The following is a 15,759-nucleotide window of genomic DNA, read 5'->3' on the forward strand; positions in this document are numbered from 1 at the left end:
TAGCTCAGAGGGATTGGGATTTCTTTAAGTGGAGCATGTCCAACAGCTCTGGGTTTGACATAGCTTTGTATGTTAGGCAGAGATCACCTCTGAGTAGGCGATATGTGATAGAATAAAGCTGGATCCTTCATTGTTTGATCCTTTTCACCAATATATCCTTTGTTATACCTTACATGGAATTAGATGATGTGCTACATTATACATCTGAGAAAAATAAACAAAAATTTAATTATCTTAAATTAGAAGTGCATGAAAATTTACAGGATTGTTAAAATCTATGCAAGAAATATGATGTTTTAATTATTATATTAGAATTAATTATACTTACAGAAATTAACATATTACTTGCAATAAATACTTAATGTCAGCTTTGACTTCTACTATTACTACTTTTTATTTATTACAAATGGAAGATTAAACGATTACTGAAATGTCTTACCTCAAAGTTATGATTTCATTTTCTTGCTGAACAGGATCCATTTCTAACTTGAAATTTTCTTCTCTTATATTTAAGCTTGCTGCAATGTTGACAGGAGCAGATGCTCTGGCCTTAATTGTCATCTCAACTGCACTTATGAAATAAGGAGTGTTGACTCCTATGATAGCCACAACATGTGTGATTGCACTATAACAAAATAAAAATATAGTCTGAATCATGTTTTCCAGTTTTCTAAGTTGCTCTGTAGTTAATACAATTTGCATTCTATTTTAAAAGTCTTTAAATACCTGGGATTTGCTTCAAGTCTCATATCAATCTTTGAATCATACAGCTGAGCCAATCTAAAATTTTCTGACACAGATGGCTTAATCTGAATTTGACCTGATAAAGGAGGAATCTGAATTAGCAGTTACTTAAATTAAAAAAATAAATAAATATGATTTATATTAGTTAATACTTACTGTTAATTCTAGAAGCTGCCACTGCAGATGCATGTAACCTAAATTCCAGAGGAAGCCCTACACAGGAAGGAACAACCTGACGAATTTCTGCTGCAAGCAGTGGTTTTGACCAATGAGTGTTTATTCCATTCTGAAGTTGTCTTACTATCTTCTGCACTGGAATGGCTGGATCCCTTGTTTGCTTTACAGCCTTTGTAGAAATAAAAGCATTGTATTAGATGACATGATATGTTCACTATAATTTATACATTTATTTAGGGATATGCTATTGAATTTATCATTGAAGAAATATGTATTTTTACCTGTATCATCTCTTGAATTTCGTCTTTGCTGAACCTTCCAAAAATAACATTTTGGCCAAATACTTTCAAATAAGCTGATGCTAGTGGTTTTCCAGCTGGAAGATCTCGCCATCCCAAAAGCTGTAAACACAGAGACGATTGATATAGTTTTACTTCAGTTCAATATCATCAGAGACCAAACTCCTGACATCACCTTTCTTATCTTATGGAAATGTTTAATGAATGTCTGTTAAATCCAACCATTTTTATTTACAGTGCTATTTTACTTCTTATAAAATGAATAGAGTTAGAAGTATTCATTCCATCTCAAAAGACAGCCCTTATAGAGCAGAAAAATGTGACATGAATTGTCATTCCTAGAAAAAAAAAGCATGTTACATGAAATCATTGCAGGAAATAAAAAGGTTTGAAGTTTAATAACTGACAAATTAGTTAATAAAAGACTACATGACAAAATGTTAAATGTGTATATGAAGTTGTATTATGCGAGAAGCAATGTACAATATACTGCAGTATGGTAACTGGATTTATCCACTTCTCCAGAGTGTCATGAAGTAACTGAGCAGTTCATCACAAAACATTTCTGAAAGTCTAACTCTGTCAGGGTTAGCATTTGATCCAAAATGCATGCAAAAATAGGTATAATAAGGTGGAATGTTAAATTGTTTATCTGAATATGAGGCAATGCAAATGTTTGCTGTTGGATTGCAGAGGCTGAGAGCAAAAGGATATCAATCTTATGGTTAGTGAGCAATTGAATAGATATTCATATATGAAGAACAAGTTTATTCAGTTACAAGGGACAACAAACAATGAAATTAACTAAGAAATTGGGAATTACAGTAATGTGGAAAAATACAGATGGTTAAAATGTATTATTAGATGAGAGTACAAGAATTAAGCAATTTGTATCCCATGGTCTTAGCGAAATACACAGGAGTGTGGTTCAATTAAGTGATGCACAACTATGTGGAGATTAGTGAGTTATTTCCAGCTGACCAGAAGGACGATTCAGAAACATTATTCCCTGTGGTATGCCTAAATATACCTTTGCAGGCAAAATCCCTGCCATTAATTCTTGAATATAAATAACTTATTAAAGCTGAAAAGAATAATGGTTGATCATTGGAAAATCATTACAGTCTCACTAGAAAACATCACACATTGTCCCTGTACACAAAGAAGGAAATTCAACAGGTATTACTAATGTTAGACCTATAGCAATCTTACTTCCCGCTCTCCAAAACACCTGAACATTTTTTTAAAAATAATTACTAAACAATCTCCTGCAGGAAGAACACATATCCCCCACATAACATGGTTTCCATTCTTCATATTACTAACACTGCCCTTGTAACCTATATAGATACTGTCAATAAAGCTAGTGATAACAAGAAACTAGTCTCCTCCTTATTTCTAGACTTATCAAAAGCGTTCAACACAGTTTGTCACAGCAAACTTCTACTTCAAATGTCCTCATTATGTCACTCTCAGCCCACCCTTCTACCTACCAAAAAGATATCAGTCAGTAACAAGGCACTCCTCCCTCTTTCCATACCTCCCAGTCACTACCGATGTACCACAAGGCTCTATCCTTGGTCCCCCTCCAACATTTGCCATCTACCTGATGGACATTTCTTTGGAGTCTACTTGGGTATAAAAATACATATACAAACACTTCTAAGCAAAAATCCTAAATCTTATTTATTTTATTGTATTTTATTTTGCATTTGTTAACCGGGCTAGTCTAGCTGGGTATATTTCCATTTTCAGTGGAGGCCCGGGGAGAAAAGCTCCAATGGTAACATTGAGATAAAACACTTAAATATATCATGTACAATTCATACAAAGAAAGGATGTTAAAATAAATGAGTATTAATGAGAGGAAAAATACATTAAAGTATTATGTGCATATAGGACAGGAATAAGTCACTGAACAGTATGATATCTGTAGAATATACAGTACATTCCAAGGATTACATTCATAGCATAGGTCATTTAATTTTAGTTGAGATATTTACTACTATCCAGGGAGGTAAAGTAGTAATGGTTGGTAAGAGGAGGCAGTCCAGAGATTGTACTGAATGGTAAGAGGAGGCAGTACAGGGATGGCAGTAGAGAAAGCAGAGGATTAGTCAGGGTTACAACAAGGACATAACCAATGAGTTTTAAGATGTTTCTTGAGTTTCTGTTTAAAGAGCTGCAGGGAGGTTTGTAAAGTTAGATCAGGTGGCAGAAGGTTCCAATTTTTTCCTTTTTAAATCTTCTAGACTTTGTTGCATATTTGGGAGCCATGCATTTATTCATCCATTGTTCCATTGTAAATTGCTTACCTAGTCTCTCCTTCCAATCTTTTCTAACCTCTTCTGATTGATTCATATAATTATTGTGCAATATTTTATATGCCCTACTAATTATTTATTTTTTAACAGTGGTTCTAGATTCAACTAAAAACTCTACCAGAGCAAGTTATTTACTTAGGATCCTCTATCCCTTTCTCTTTATCTATACTCTGATATCAATCTCTTGTGGGGAAGGCAATCTTTAAACTGTAATCCAAACATTTTCTTGGTCTCATCCCATTCTATCACTTTACCCCTCCAGTTATTTGCTCCCAATACCGTGGTTCGCTTGCCAGGTTTCTTCAGTAAATTTCAGCGTCCTCTTACCTGTTCATTTTACCCCTATTTGCAGTTATCCTTATTTGCAAAATCTTCTTTCTCCACTCTTATGCTGGCTTAGTTCTTAGAATACATTCTGATACTTTATAACTATAATATTCTCTATGGCTATTGTTATTCTTTCTTAAAGATCTGTATCCAAAATCTCACTCTCTCCCTACTTCTTAACCCCCTCAGTTCTTCATCATCCCTTTCCACTTTGAATTATAGCTTTCTGCGTGTGTTATGTATATGAGCCTTAACTCTAAAATATCCCTTCAAATCAGGTAATCCTATACCTCCTTGTTCTATTGGAAGGATCAACTTATCCCACTTGGCCCTTGCCATCATTCTCTCCCAGTTAAATCCTTTCACCTATTTATTAATTATTGTCCATGAATTCTCCTCTGATTGATAAAACATACCTGACCTATATATAAAACTTAAGGGACTAAAAACATTTTCACTGCTTGTATCCATGTCCATAAAACACATCCACAGTTTCTCAGATTTTGTATTATCTTTTGTTTATCAAAGCTGCCATAACAAAATCTATACTCCTAAATACTTTATTTCTATTGTGTCTTCATAAATATGTGTACAGCTGAGCCATTTCATGTGTGGGTACATAATTCACAGCTATATCCATTGTTTTATCTTCATTAATTGTATAACCCAAAAAGACTTGAAACTGTCTCAGAATGTTCCACAACACTGAGATGTGCTTTTCTAGATTTAGCAGGTACAGAATAATATTGTCTGCAAATAATGCCAAGTTTTTTGATTACCATACCAATTGTATCCTTGAATTTGAGTCCCTTATTTTCTTTGCCAATGGCTCTAAATATAAAGCAAATCACAAAGGGGAAAGATGACACCCCTGCCTGATTGCTCTGTTCAGACAAAACTTATCAGAGAGGAACGCTCACACTTTTATTATTGCCTCCAATCTCTCATGTATCCCCCTAATTAACCCTATTATTGTATCAGGGAATGCAATGTTTCCATTGCTGTACACATAAAATCCCAGCTTATTCTGCCACATACTTTCTCTGCATCAAGACTTATATTTTCTTATATTTTGCTTGTAGTTTTAATGTTGGCAGTGGAAAGCTGCTAAACACTTCATTTGGACTTTTTATTAAAAGTCTGACTGAAGTGTTTAATCATTTGAATGAAGTGTTTAAAATCTTCCTGCCACTCCTCTGCGGTGGTTGCTCTTTGTGTGGCAACAACACCATTGCATTTTTTTCCTCTAACTTTTGACTTTTATGGCTACTGGATTAGCTTCATTTGTAATTTTCTATGAAATTTCTGTGCAGTAATTCCAAATGTAACTCATACTACATACATCTTGTATCAGAGATATACTTCTGTTATGACAGTAGACCGCAAAAAAAAGGGAAAAAAACTGCACTTTTAGATGACTACGTTTTCCTTTTGCCTTCTACATCCCAACCTTCTGCAGCTTCTGTGCTATTCTGCCTATAGCTATATAAAATTTCCACTTCAGTCATTTTGTTTTTTCTGATAATATCTTTGATTTGGATGTTGTGAATTGAATATACCACCTGCATACTCATCACTCCATTTGTTATAAGAACTTACTTTGTATACGTAATTGTTTCTGGTCACTGTTTATTGTTATGGCTCCTGCTTTTTAGACTAACTGCCTGTGTTCACCTAAAATTGACCACTGTTATTTCTTTCATTTGCATTCATATTTTGAGTAAACTGAGAGTTAAGCTATTAGAATGAGATGGACCTGTAAATCAGTAGTAAATATATATTTGTGTCTTTGTATTGTGAATATAATAGAGGTGTCTGTTGAAACAATTATATCTCTTCCAGCCTAATACTTTCCTACAGTATTTAAAGGAAGGCCTGGTGAAATTTAGCTTTCATTATCACATTTCATTGATACTGCACTAGAATTTCATCAGATTTCAATTGCTGTAAGTAGAACTTAATGTCCATAAAAAAAAACTTACCGTTTTCAATATTTGCTGTATTTTGCTTCTCACAGTCGATCGAGTATCGATTCCCTGACGTTTCATAAGTTGCTGCAGTTCTTCTGCTTGGATACCAACCTGCATAATAATAATTAATGATTAGTAATATTTATCAAAACTAAAGTGAACATTTACATTTGATTTTAAACTGTGACATGTTAATTTACCTCAAAAATGCTAGCCTTAGCATTAGCAAAATACCCTCTGAACTTGGTCATAATTGCTGAAGGCAGGAAGCTGGCAGCATTGTTGAGGACAAACACATCTAGAGATGCTCCAGACATGAGGTCATCTGTGAAAAAAGGATGTAAAATATATAATCCTCATGAAGAATATTCATAATATTTTATATTTTCCAGTAACTGCATAAGTATTAAATGAAGAAATTGTGCAGCTGTACTATAAACTTAGTTGATAACAATCTACCCCATGAATAAATTGCGCTCCTTCTATAAATAAATAGCACCTATACTGCTGAAAACTTTGGCTAACTATTTTGGATGTGTACCTATTACATATTATCAGAGTACCCTCTAATAATACTAAGCTTTTTCATCCATAGAGTAGAAAATAAATCTAATAAAACCATACCTTAGTTAACACATCAAGTTAAACTGGTTACCAAACAAATATATAGCAAATTTAATGAATTCATGTCCTTTCATTTGATTTACTCATTCCAATACAGCAAAACTGAGATTTTACTTAGGAATGGAGATATATTTTACAAAAAAAGTACTACTGTTGGATTGTTTGTATTCCTTTGCATTCTCTTTTATATGAGTCTAAATTCTGTGTTTTACTTTTTTGTATTATTTTCTCAGGCAGAAGTGCAAACAATCTTAGAGATATTTTGGTATTTTGGTCATTAACAAGGAAAAAAGTCGGATAAATACATCTTGGAGAAAGAAAAAACTTTCCTTGCTAATGTTCAGACCTCCTCCTTGCTTGATTTCTGCATGTACTATGTATTATATAACATAAATTACCATTTATACTTCTTTGCTTTTTTTAAGGAAATAAATGACATGGCTGTTTATATTTTTCTGTAAAATTTATCATATACTGAAATTATGTTCAAATGATTTTCATAGGATTTTCTCTTAACACTTCATCCATTATCAGTATGGCTGGATTTTTTTCAGAAAATATTTGCCATAATGACATCAAAAACACTATTTGTGATACAAAATGTAGGTCTAAAATTATCTCTAATGTTTCTGTTATTTATTCTGATGTTTATTCATTTAGTTTACTGCCTACTTCTGTCAGGTGCGCTGAAAGGTACCTCCACCCAAACGTTAATTTGTCACATCAAACATTGTTTCCTTTCTGAACATGTTTCTGCAGTTTGCTTGCACATCACATCATTTTTGTAAAATCTTTTTACAGATTAGTTGCATCATATAGGCAATTTTTAAGGCAAATAATTAAAATAGAAATTGACAGCAATAAGAAATGTATATGCTTAAATAAATTAATTTGGAAGAACACTGAGTCTAGTTATAACAATCTAGCTACAGTGTTAATAAAATATCTTAAACATAGTTAAAGGTTAGACATTGACTTACAGGTAACCACTTAGAAAGTATGGTCTTAAGCTACAATTTTGAAATTGAGCAAAATGTGCTTCACTATTAACTCTTTCAAGTTTGGAAAGGCTTATGTTCATATTGTGCTTGCCACAATAATATCAATATGACAACACAGAATCGATTTTAATTTGAAGACTAATTATATCTAAAAACTAGAAAACATTCTAGCTTTGTAATGACATATTCAAAGATAGAAGTTTAAATCTGATTTGTGTTTCATTACATAATGTCTGATGATACTTGATTATCTGTTTAGTTTTCCTGTATTAATTATATAGACTACCTGTTATGCAATTATCCCTGATCATATCACTTTAACAGTTTTAGAATGTACATACATCAGCTGTATGTAATATCCATATATAAACTGTTGCATAATTAAGTCCATTGCTTAGAGCATACATGCAATAATATAATTATGCATTTTTTTCATTTGGGCTATATCTTTTTTCAGCTTCATTCCTAGTGCTATCAGTGACAGTTCTATATTTTCGGTGGAATGGTTTTAGTGACCCCTTTGGCCAGGGTGGGGGGCATCAAACTAATGTCATATACTTACTGTCTTCCCTAAGATGATAAGGATAAGAGCCATATACTGTAGCCACTGATTAACCCACTAAGTTCAAGAACAGTTTTTAAACTGTTGTCTTCATAGCTGCAGACAGACATACTACATCTGCAAATCCTTTACAAGAATGTCCATTAATTCTGTCATTATTAAGCTCAATACACTTCTAGTAATATCCCAAATATATCTTAAATCAAGGGTGTCTATTGTAGTTAATATTAATTTAGATATAATTGTCTACATAAACTGTACATGGCTGTGTTACTTTGAACAGGAGATGAATACTCATTTGGGGCAGCCTCATGAGGCATGTATGGTATTAAAATGTGATTCAGTTACACTGCAGTTTTCAGTTGTCTGAGCTACAGGCTCGCTGTTCTACTTTAAGGAAGCCTCCAATATATATATATATATATATATTTAGAATTGTGACAGTACAATCACAGCAACACTTAACCTTACTTAGTTATGCAGCAGCATCTATAAAACAGTACTGTAGGCAGACAACAGCATCTGATAGGTAAGTATGCATGGTTACAACCAAGCCAGGATCAGTCAATGACAATAAGAATTACTGCTGATTGGAGGGAACATTGTTTACTGAGCCTAAACTGCACTCTAGAGCAAACAGACAGTTGTGGAAAGCACTAGTCTAATCTCCTGAAGTCAGTTTTAGGAACTGTGTGCTGTAAATGTTTAAATGACTTCAATTTCTCTCTAAAATGTCTAAATGCTAAAACAGTTTTGTCTATCTAGAGGCTGAAGTAAATTATTTGTAGCATACTTCTCAATTTATGGCACCTCCCAGCTTTAATCTTTATTTTTTTTAAATGATGACTGTAAAAGTTCTACAATAACAATGTTGCCATAACCTGCAAATCCTGATTTCTTGTTTTTAGAACTCCTCTTTTTAGTTAAATGCATTCTTGTTTCTAGTCCATTAACACATTTTTAAGCAAATTAATATGACTTTGACCAACTTGTTTTCAAAATGATACATACATACTTATATTTTATTTTGTGGTGCCATTTTAACATGTAATGTTTTAGTTCTTGTCAATCGGTAATGTTCATAAGATACCAAGATATCAAAAACAAGGGATGTTAAAGAGAAAAAAGTCCCTGATAAAGAACAAATAAATTCTGTATAATATGTTTGGTATGTGTGCACCTGGTGAAAGATGTGTATGTGTGATGGGAAATGCATAAGCTTCTATAATTTAAAAAAATATATATCAAAAGCTATGGAAGCAATAAACTACCTGTATATGCTTTTATCAGGGGGGAATAATATTGTTCATAATAAGCTTAAAATTAAATGGCATTTCTCACTAAGTGGTCAGGATACCAAGTTTTTTTATGCAGTATATATAGAGTGTGAGGATTGCATTCCAAATTCAAGAATAAGTACATTTGATAAGCACCTTTCTAATATAAGAAAAATGATTAACACTCTTTCTTAAGCACATCATAACTCAGTATAAACAATAGCAGCCAATTTGGGTTGACAAAGTCCTCCTTACATATTTGACAGGGTGAAGAGCAGTACAGCTTTTACAGTTGTTAGTGCATCAGGTATACTTCACTTTTGGCTGCTGTTTGTGAGGCTGCATAAATGTGTTACATATTTGACAGTTAGGAAACACTTTTTTCTCACTGTTTTGTAGTGCAGTGGAGCAGCTAAAGCTCCATGTAATATAAACACTTTTTGTCAGACTGAAGTATGTTTTATCTTTCCAAGGTGCGAAAATTATTGACATGGCTGCAACCTCCCCCTCCCCCAACAACTGGTACTGTAGGGAAGAGATGAAGCTGCCTGTACAACAAAAGCAAAGAATGGTGATGATCAGGGTTTCTGATCACAGCCAAATAGTTACTGTGATGGCCTGTCTACCCCAAGCCAGTAATCAAGGAGCCTCAATCCTCACCACTGACACTGATAAGAGATGTCACTAAGACCAGGAATGGATTTACACAGTATTTTAAGATGCAGCTCTCTGCATCAAGCAGAGTTTTCCCCAATGGCACACAAGGAACACGCTCCATACCTGAGACTGGACTCTCTGTCTCTCCACATCCCAAACGAGACTTACTTTGGAGCACTTTGTCCCAGTTTCAAGTAGCTGACACCTCCACACTTGGGTATTTGATTTTCACACATACACACACACACACACACACACACACACACACACACACACACACACAAACCCACACACTCCAGGGAAAGACTGGCACAGATTTACTAGCTGTACCCCTTCTGCCCATCTATAAGGTAACCACGTTGCCAGTCAACCACTCTCAGGCTCTTAAAAGGGTATCCAATTATATTGAGTAAAATCAATACTAATATACATGGTAGAGTGTAACCAAAGTAGCTTTTTGGAGTAGCCAAAGTGTCACTAAAATAAGCACAAGTACTCTCAAGATGTTAAAAGTATTCTCTAAAAGACCAGCCACAATGAAATGTATAAAAATATTTAATAATAAATAATAAAATAGAAAACATGAGAATACCAAATATCTAAGTACGCTAAACATCAGACTTTTAATCACAGGAGAAATAAAAATAACACCATTGGACAGATTCAAACAGATGCAGAAAAACACTAAACTAACATCACTGTATTTCCTGACTGTCTAAAGAATAACTGTTCCCTGGCTAACTTAATACCTCAAGGCAAAACTAGGTGCTGAGATGTTTACATCCACAAGGCAAAGTGATGAGCTTCTAACAAACTGAACTGAACTATCTATCTCATCTAACTAACTGACTGTGATAACTGTCACAGATCTTAATATCAGGTTCTGGAGAAAAGAAAAGAAAAGAAAACAAACTGCTGTGAGAGTTCCATCCTCTCAGTGTTGGTTAGGGAATGACATCACATTTGATCACCTGACTCTGGTACAATACTCAGAGCTTTTTTTTAATATCTGTTGCAGTATCTGAAAGCTATAGAACAATTTTCAAAAACATCTGCTCTTCTCTTCCAGAATTCTTTGCTTAAATATAAACATTTAATCAATTATAATAACACTGTCGATACATTTATAATGCAAACATCTTTACAAGTCAGTGTGATAGTCAAATGACCCAAAATTATTTACAAAGCTCCAGCTAACTATGCTGGCATATGTTACACATGCATTGGCCTATTCTCCCTGGCACAGATGGCAATACTTCACATTATCACAGTTGCATATTCTTGAAATGGAAGTTAAACATCACCCCTCAAGTTTTATTTTGCTCCACCATTGAGGTTGACTTCTTGACATTAGTTTCTTAAACTTAGAGCAACATATTTATGATCAGAGACCCAATCATAATTCTTTAAACCTGACAAAGACATTACGTTTTACCTGATGGGGCAAGGCAACATTGACAAAATGTCAGATAATGGTCCTGCCACCATAAACATGAAGTAAACATAATCAAATAAATCTGTCACTTCTATGAAACCTCAGTAGTTATAATGGCAAAACAAAACTGAAATGCAAACGTAAGCATTGCTTTGGCAAATCAGCCTTCCTTAATACTTAAGTAAATGCAGAAAATACTATAATTAATGGCAATAAACCTCATTACATGTCATTCACTTGTTATCTGAGGATTCTTTACTTACTTTTAAATGCATCAAAGTGGAAGGCTTTGCTGTAGCGGTAACTAAGTCTGTCAAACTTTGAACTTAAAAGCTTGGTGGCAACATTACAAGCAGCAGCTCTAAATAAATCAAATAAATAAAATGCAGTTTAGATGTGGTTATAATTCAAAATACAATTTTCATTTGCAGACACAAATGTTTATAAATATGATTTTGTCACAGGGTAGCTTAGTCTCTTAGAATGAAAATTTAGAAAGCCCAAATGTGTGAGTAAAAAATTAAATGCGCCAAAATACTAACACGTAATATTATCTAAACTGAGATAATCAGGCTTCTGGAGAAAAAAAGATTAAAAGAAATTATGAAGCATGCTTATCGAAGGTTTAAATCATGTTCTAAGGAATATCTTCACAAACATCTATTTATAAAGAAGTTAAGGACCACAATGTAAAGTAGCTATAATTTTCTTCATGATATTTCTATAAATTATGCATCTGTATGGATAAATATATTTTGAATGAAAAGTATAAAAATACAGTGTGAGTTGGTAAACTTTAAGGAAGATGGGGTAAGCTACAAACTTTCACCAACATAATGTGAAGTGCCACCATCACTGAAAGTTAAACAGTGTTAGATAAAGTCATTCATCATTTAGTAGCCTTAATGTAAACATATATACAAGAAAAATGCAATAATTAAGCTATTATCTATCATTAGTCAAAAACTATTAAAAATGAAAAAAAAAACAGTTTTTCTTTGGCTGGGAAAAATGATTGAATGAAAAAATATATTATCAGACTAGAGAAATATTGAAACTGGATAGGAGAACCTCCTCTGATGAACCCAGTGCTTCTCATCTAATTTACGTAACAGCATCCTTAAACAAACTACATTTCAAATTCCTTTTACAAATTACCAGTCAAAGCTAAGCAGTTTGATCTGGAAATATTTTCATTAGCTACTATATCAAAGACAGTCACCTAGTTGAAATAATATTACACAAAGTTAAAATCGTTTAACTTCAGATACCTCAGACCAAAACCAGGAGTCACAGCTCAAGAGAAGGTGCAATCATACTGTTCCAATCAGTCCACTGTAACCTACTTAAAATACTTGTCATCTCAAAGTACTAAATAAAAAGAGAAGCAGTTAATTAAAAGTTACAGAACTTCTCACCCTAAATAGCAACATACTGTAAGTGGCAATCAGACTTCAATCAAAGTACAGCTGCAACAAACTGAATGAATTTTCTTATTCTCTTCTAGTCACTGCGGACATAAAATGCAAATAAAATATACTGGCTTACATTTAATTAAAAACCCTTATACCCAATGCAACTAACAGCCAAACCTTCATGAAACTAGAACTGCTACCCAGGAAGGGATTTTATTAATTCACTTATTTATTTATGGTTTGTTTGTTATTGTGAATATACACACAAGTAAAATGCATTGGCCTGTAATTAAAAATAAATTATAGACAAATGTATTATAAAATCAAGTTTCTTCTGTGGATGTACAATGTAAACAAAACAAAGAATGATAAGGTATTTATTGTGGAAAGTAAATGATTGTTTCATAACAAGAATATTGAGATACTACACCCCTCATGTTGGAACTTCTCCTATACCGTGAAAGTTTGTATGTGATATTTTAAAATAAATTATCATGCTTTTTAAAAATACCTGTAATGAAAGCTGGTACCATTAGTTTAAAACCTGCTTGTGAGTTCAGAACCAGTTGGGTAGGTTAGTACTGAGCAGTCAGTGCTGGGTCATCCATTTTGTTTGTGCCAAGTAGGTTCCCTGCAACACAGTAGTACTGACATCCGATGTTGAACTAGTGTAGAAAAAGTATCTGCTGGGTAAAGTAAATGTGTTTGTCTCTTGCAAATAAAGGTATTCACTGTAGCCATCACTGTCCACATGGGGAAGCAATTAACATGCTTCAGCAACAGCAGCATAGCAAGCTGTGCAGAACATCTGTGAAGGGGGTTTGATTAGACCAGCATTCCAAAAAATGTGTGCAGCAGCTGTGAAAGGGGCACTGTCTTTTTTTTTTTAATCATTACTTCAAAATCATCAGGGCTAACAGTGTATTCCTATAATTGCAAATTCCCAGTGGAAGAAATGATTTTCTGACTATATATTAACTTTTGTAAGCCTTTTAGTTGTTTCACTGATTTTAAGGGCAGTTCCATGTATAGATATTACTTTACAACCTAACATAAACAAAATTGTAATATAAACAAAATTGTTCTGTGGTAAAACTTAGCATATAAAAATATGTGAAGATAGAAGTAAACCATAATGAGCTTTTCCTCAGAGTTCTAAGGTCTCTGCTTTGCTACCATTTTGTCTCACTGCAAACAATACTCTACATAACAGCATGCTGTTCTTTCAATGCATGCACTGAGACTCTATGAATCTTATGCAGATGAATGTAGATGAATGCATGCCTTTTAACTATAACTCATTATGAATAATTATAAAAAATTATCCACATTTTGAGACTTAAAATTTCAATGTTTCATTCTGTGTCACATTTAAAGCATCTGTCACACATTCATTTTTAACAATTATACATTGTAAATAATATCTAATCATATCAATTCATATTCATATTCATTCATCAAAAGAACTTGTGTGCATAAACAGTTATTAACTAAACTGTAATCTTCATTGTTGAACATGCTATTATGTGTTCTACATTTTGCCCATTTGTTCCATATTATTAAAAGGGCGGCCACAGTGGTGCAGCGGTTAGCATTGCCACCTCACAGCAAGAGGTTCTCCAGTTCAATCCTTAGCTGGGGTGCCTTTTGTGTGGAGTCTGCATGTCCTCCCTGTGGTCATGTGGGTTTCCTCTGGGTGCTCCGGTTTCCTCCCACATCCCAAAGACATGCTGTAGGTGGATTGGACACTCTAAATTGGTCCTAGGTGTGAGTGTGTGCATGTGTGTTCCTTCTGTGGAAGGTTGGGTGCCGGGTTGGCAACTCGACACTGTAAAACTCCACTGCCAATCATGAGTGGACAGGTGATCCACTGTGGTGACACCTAACCGGGAAAAGCCGAAAGAAGAAGAAGTTCCATATTGTTAAAGATATTGTTCTACATTATGAAGGCGGAAGGTTGAGGGCTACTGACAAATGATGGTATTTTACAAGATTAATTATATTATGCTTTTACTTCATCATCTACAGAAACATTTATAATTCAATTGTAAAACTTGTCATTATTCCCAGACAATGTGGTAGCCTATAATCTTAAAACAAAAGAAATCAAGGATTACATATAACAAGATTTCTCTTACACTGTATGAAGGTCAGGCAGAGTGCTTCTGGCCAAAGCTTTCATTTGAGAATAGATAAAGCTGGTTACTTGTAAATTGGTCTCCTTCAGCAGAGAATCAGCTACAGCTGTTACTAACGCCAGAGGAGGTTGGCTTCTGAACAGGACAGTGGCAGCAACCATGCGAACTTCAGGCTGTAATTCTTTATTAAACAGAATCTGAACCACTATGTCTTGTACCTGAAAGAGTAAAATGTATCTTATTTTTAGAACTGCATCTGTCAAATTATCTTTAAGAATAATCAGCAAAGGCTACGCAACATGTACTCATGTCAAAATCCTGTTCACAAAGATTAGTGATTAAAATCACATCCCAAATGTTTCATATTTTGAAAAGTATAGTATAAACTTAAGTTAATCAGCTAAACTACAATTCATTAACAAGTAACTGTTAAGTATGTACAGCTTGACAGAAAGATATATTCCAAAATGTATTTTGAAATCAGTATATATTATACTGATCCTCAATATAGGACATTTTGTTTCACTTTTGGTAACGAAAACATTAAATGTTATATATGTCATTAAGATGTCATTATTTTTTTTAAACTGTTGATTCATTCATTTCCATTTTCTAACCAGGTAAATCTTATTCAATTAAAGCCTATTTTCAACAGACATCCTGGGAGAAAAGTTTCACATGAAAAATATGACAGATACAATATAAGGCTTAAGAAATGAATAGAAGATAAAGTTATATTATGCATAAATACAAATAGAATGAATTAGTACACATTATTGTCAGAAATAGCCAGGGAATTGTTATGGCTA

General features: G+C 33.6%; 1 protein-coding gene across 1 annotated transcript in view; it reads right to left on the bottom strand.

The window, feature by feature from the left end:
• Positions 1 to 15,759, bottom strand: part of LOC122813600 (vitellogenin-like) — an 88,652-nt gene that overhangs the window by 44,276 nt on the left and 28,617 nt on the right. The window contains exons 12-19 of the mRNA XM_044086013.1: positions 14,951 to 15,168; positions 11,661 to 11,758; positions 6,042 to 6,166; positions 5,854 to 5,952; positions 1,203 to 1,322; positions 901 to 1,090; positions 727 to 820; positions 440 to 625 (exon numbers count right to left, since the gene is read on the bottom strand). Coding sequence (XP_043941948.1) covers positions 440 to 625; positions 727 to 820; positions 901 to 1,090; positions 1,203 to 1,322; positions 5,854 to 5,952; positions 6,042 to 6,166; positions 11,661 to 11,758; positions 14,951 to 15,168 — 1,130 coding nt within the window. The remainder of the gene's footprint in view (positions 1 to 439; positions 626 to 726; positions 821 to 900; positions 1,091 to 1,202; positions 1,323 to 5,853; positions 5,953 to 6,041; positions 6,167 to 11,660; positions 11,759 to 14,950; positions 15,169 to 15,759) is intronic.

Source organism: Protopterus annectens, chromosome 10.part0 (genome assembly GCF_019279795.1).
Source record: "Protopterus annectens isolate FY-2018-M chromosome 10.part0, PAN1.0, whole genome shotgun sequence".
Classification (NCBI taxonomy): Eukaryota; Metazoa; Chordata; order Ceratodontiformes; family Protopteridae; genus Protopterus; species Protopterus annectens.